Source organism: Porites lutea, chromosome 7, assembly GCF_958299795.1.
Source record: "Porites lutea chromosome 7, jaPorLute2.1, whole genome shotgun sequence".
Lineage (NCBI taxonomy): Eukaryota > Metazoa > Cnidaria > Anthozoa > Scleractinia > Poritidae > Porites > Porites lutea.
The window spans coordinates 1685434-1689688 of NC_133207.1; the positions used below are offsets into that span (position 1 = coordinate 1685434).

Below are 4255 nucleotides of genomic sequence, written 5' to 3' on the forward strand. Positions count from 1 at the left end.
TCAGCAGTTCGACCTGCTATAACCGATAAGCGTTTTTTGCTTAGAAACCTCTCGAATTTCAAGCGAAACCCCTGAGGCTAAGAAAAGCCAGCCGCCACACGATTGGCCGAGCGCCCAGAGTATCACTTGATATCGGGCTTTCGGAACCCCACTGTTGGCATGAAATCAACAGAGGGCTTCACGCATGCAAAATTTGTAAACCGAAACTTTCAAATGATTTATCTTGGAAAAGCGAGCCTGGCATCATTGTCGCCAAATCCATTGCTGTTGTTATTGCACACAAGGAAAGTGTTTTCTATACTTCACATCATGAGCAGAACGCCCCCTTTTTTTTTCGAAACAACCCCACACAACCAATTGATCACACAGTGATTTACAAAATTTAGAGGAACCTTTATTAACTTGCTTTCCAAAACACCGTTCCTATCTTCACAAACTTGTTTTCTTTTTTCTTAAAATCAGTGCGAACAACACTCCCAACCTATAAAGTCGAATATAAATTATCTACGTTTAAATTACGTTCAAGTAAATATGAGATATATTAACGAATTAACTCTCTTCTACCTAACTGTAACAAAAATTATGGATTTGATTCGAAATTCGGTAACAAAATAGCACTTATCGCTTGGTATTATAAGTTAAATAAATAATATATTAAATAGATAGGAATTGAGGGAGGTAGATGTTGAAAAAAACGACCATATAATTTTAGCTTCCATTATTCACAGCTTTACAATATACAGTGGGTAATTATTGACCAAATATAAAACGTGTACGAAAAAAACTTACACTTAGGAATGTCGTGTTTTAACACTAGCAACAATTCCGTCGATAATTTTCTCTTTTGTTTCGTTTGATAAATAGCTCTAGGACCTATAGAAACTGCTCAATGCATATAAATCTGTGCTTAGTCCCGATCATAAAAATATGGTTAATTATATATATATATATATTCTTGTGTGCCCTATTTGATGTGAAATAACAACTGATTTTCCAGCGTTTTGTTGACTCGATCAGTCCTTATAAAGCTTAATTACAAATCTTGTGTATAAACGTTAAAGTAGCGACGTAATTTTTTACAAATTCATTCGGGAACTGAGATCCTATTGAACACGGGAAGGCGCCTTCGGCTTGCCAGTGCGTCGTAAGAATCCGGCGGAGTTGGGGGCAGGTTTTCGTCTTCATCCAATTCATCCTCTTCGTTTAATTCTAATCCTGGAGAAAATACACCAGGTGGACTGCCCATGGTCGGGGAAAGAATAGGAGAAAAATCCTGAGCTTGAGTTGGAAAAGTGAAGACATTATTAGAAGACGGCGAAGGTATTGGAAGAGGACTATTTATGGGACTTCCCAACGGGCTATCGTCGTTGTAGAATGACAGTGGTGAAGGAGAAGGAGGGGTTAGTGAGCTTGGCAATGGCGAACTTGGTTCGGTGAGCGGCGGAGAAGGTGGACCGATCAGTGGCGAAGGAGGCGATATTCTGGAACCACTAATCGCCATTTGGGCGGCTCTTCTTTCCTCAGCGTTGTGAATAAAATGGCATCTCGGTCCATATGGACAGAATCCGATGGTGTGAAAAGTTCGGCACAACTCGGTCTTGTACTTTGGATGGCGGCTAAGCGAGCGCAGTTCATGAACGCCGTGTGCGAATTGGCATTTATCGCCGTATTTGCAGGTTCCGTTTTCCTCAAAAGGACGGCAAAGTTCTGTCTTGTAGCGACTTGAGTTTGAGCTCGATCGCCTACGCTCTTCTTCGGCACTTAAACTCAATGAGCGCTCTCGTTTGCCTGGAGAACCAGTGAGCGTGATCAAATTCGGCGACGAGCGAGAACTTGTAACTGAAGAGTGTCGCCTTGGTTGGCCGATAGGAAGGGGTTTTCGCTCGCTCCTCTGTCTCTGTTCAAAGGCCAAGCCAAGGTTTTTGTTGTTCTGAAAGCAAGAAACGATTAACATGTTTACGTGAGATCATAGCGCCAAAGAGAATCCAAAATTGGTCTTAATCACCTCGCACAAAGAACTCTACTTTAGAGACATCGCGCAATGAATAGACGCGATTGTTTTCGCGCTAAAGAAAGTGACACGATAGAAACTTACCTTATAAAGAACGTCGTTTACATCATAAAACGCCGACACCAGCGCTGTGGACATGTTTTCCGTGTGAGGAGTCTAAATGAACTACGGGTTCCCGAAACTCCGATTGCCTTTTTGCTTTCCACCGATTTGCTGCACTGTAATAACACACGAATATAAAATGCAAACGTGAGAGGTGTGTCAACTTTGTGTCAAAAAGATAATGATTTCTATGGCAACATAATTATCATAGACCACGTGGTGGGGGAAGGGTTTTTTACCTGAGACACGTTGGCAGGCGTGAAATGGACAGGCGCAGTTTCTGAACAGAAAATCGAACCAATTTTCGCGGTATAGTCTTGCATTTTGCATATTTCACCGAAAGCAAAATGCACAGTGAGCTAAATAAACTAGGGATGTGAACGGACGAAAGAGACATCCTACCCTTGCTCTTTTGTTTACCGAGGCCAATAAATGCTCTATTTGCGTCATCATTCTCAACATGATCATTGATTGGCTCTTACAGTGAGAACGTCAATCAAAATACACATTTATAGAAAGTGAAACAAACAGTCGTCTGCAACGAATCTTTCTAGGGATCATGCACAGAAATGTAAATTGTAGATTTCGTGATCAAAGGTGCGTTGAAATTAACATCGTATTGTATTGGTCTCTTTCACGCGATAATTTTTTGCGCTGGAGCGGAGCGGAAGATATAAACCGTCGTTTTCCAAAGCGAGCGATGATCTGTACTTTGACATCTGATCTTAGAATCCAAATGCAGACAGAAACTAAGTGGAGCTGTCAGGGCTTTAATAAAAACAAACACAACCCATTTTAAACACTGCTTCCACCCTTTACAAGCACAAATAACTTTCGTGTCTTCTTAAAAGTTAAAAACCTTCGAAACACCTCGAACAAAGACACTTTTCTTTCATGCTCTGTTTCTCAAATTTATCGTTCTTTGAATTTTTTGTCTTTCTCGTCATTTGAATGCCATGGAAATTTAACCCTGCAGCGACTTAAAATAGCCGTGAAAGTTGATTGTGTGGTGTCAAATCAGCAGCTCAAAACAAATTAAAAGAGCGATTAAATCGACTTAAACCAATCAGAGGGAAGAGAATGTCTCAAAACAGTGTCAGTATTAGTCTCAGAGGTGACAAACACTCACACAATGCTCCGAGATCTGTCTTCTGTTTTTATTCACTGACTGTTACAGAATTCTGTCTCGCCACATAATCATAGTGAATTTTAAAAGCCCTTCCTTTCCGAATTTCTACGCTTGATCACTCCGATGCTGTTGTCCTTTTCATGTTGAATATTGGCTTTAATTCCAAGAAACGATGCTCTTCAAGGTGAAATACGATCTCCGGAAAAACTTAATGTGATTTGGGTCCTGCCGCACGAAAGACGCAGAAGATTTGACGGCTGTTTACTGTTTGGCGTCAAGCAGCGTTACGGTTCATTCGATTTCAACTTCACTCACATTCTAACTTTTATTACCGAAACAGACAAAACAGAGATACCGCAAGGAAAAATAACTGACAGAAACAAAACATTAGGGACCGAAATAGGTGATATCTTGTTAATGTAGGAAGTGCAGAATAGAATATTGTCGGATATTGCGCCGTTGTGGCGGGGGCTGGCTATGAATGGAAAATATGCTGTAAAAAAATTTGAAACTTCAAAATACATAAATTAAAATGCGCAACAATGTATCAGGTGCACAAGCGATAGACGACTGGCCAGCTATGTGGAGAAAACTCCCGACCCCTTGCTAGAGGTCCTCCCCGAGTTACTTGACCCAACCAAAACAGATGGAAATGTTATGTATGTGGGAGAACATGAAACGTTCTTGTAACAAGTTTATAAAGGAAATCCAGTTCCCCGCCTGCACACGCCACAGTACAAGTCATGCCCGAAAAAAGAAAAAAAAAGCAACATCAACAACGGACATCACAGCTCCCCCGCGCTCAATGACTGTTGTTTACTTAAGGGGGTAGGGGGAAAGGGGTGGAGGGTAAGCGCCGGAGGGTACTCTGCTGGAAAATCTATGTGCTGCCCCTAGCCTGTTGCAGGTGTTTTAGATTGAGCCACTGTCTGATTAGTTCTGGGCAGTTTTGGGAACACGGCTATGATACAGAGTATAAACAGCAACTTTCAGTGTCAAATTCTACTTAACCC

The 4255-nt window shown here is 41.3% G+C and overlaps 1 protein-coding gene across 1 annotated transcript; it reads right to left on the minus strand.

The window, feature by feature from the left end:
- Positions 1-372: 372 nt before the first annotated feature.
- Positions 373-2254, minus strand: LOC140942691 (mRNA decay activator protein ZFP36L1-like). Its single transcript, XM_073391653.1, has 2 exons — positions 2096-2254; positions 373-1930 (listed from the first exon to the last, which is right to left on the minus strand). Exons 1-2 carry the CDS (start codon positions 2147-2149, stop codon positions 1085-1087), a joined length of 900 nt encoding a protein of 299 aa, XP_073247754.1. The 5' UTR covers positions 2150-2254; the 3' UTR covers positions 373-1084.
- Positions 2255-4255: the final 2001 nt, after the last annotated feature.

What these genes read in the sequence shown, in the direction of transcription:
- LOC140942691 (XM_073391653.1), bottom strand. Translation starts at nt 2,149, where the DNA reads ATGTCCACAGCGCTGGTGTCGGCGTTTTATGATGTAAACGACGTTCTT. An exon ending in TAAACGACGTTCTTTATAAG is followed by an intron (nt 1,931 to 2,095) that starts GTAAGTTTCTAT and finishes TCTTGCTTTCAG; the next exon opens with AACAACAAAAACCTTGGCTT.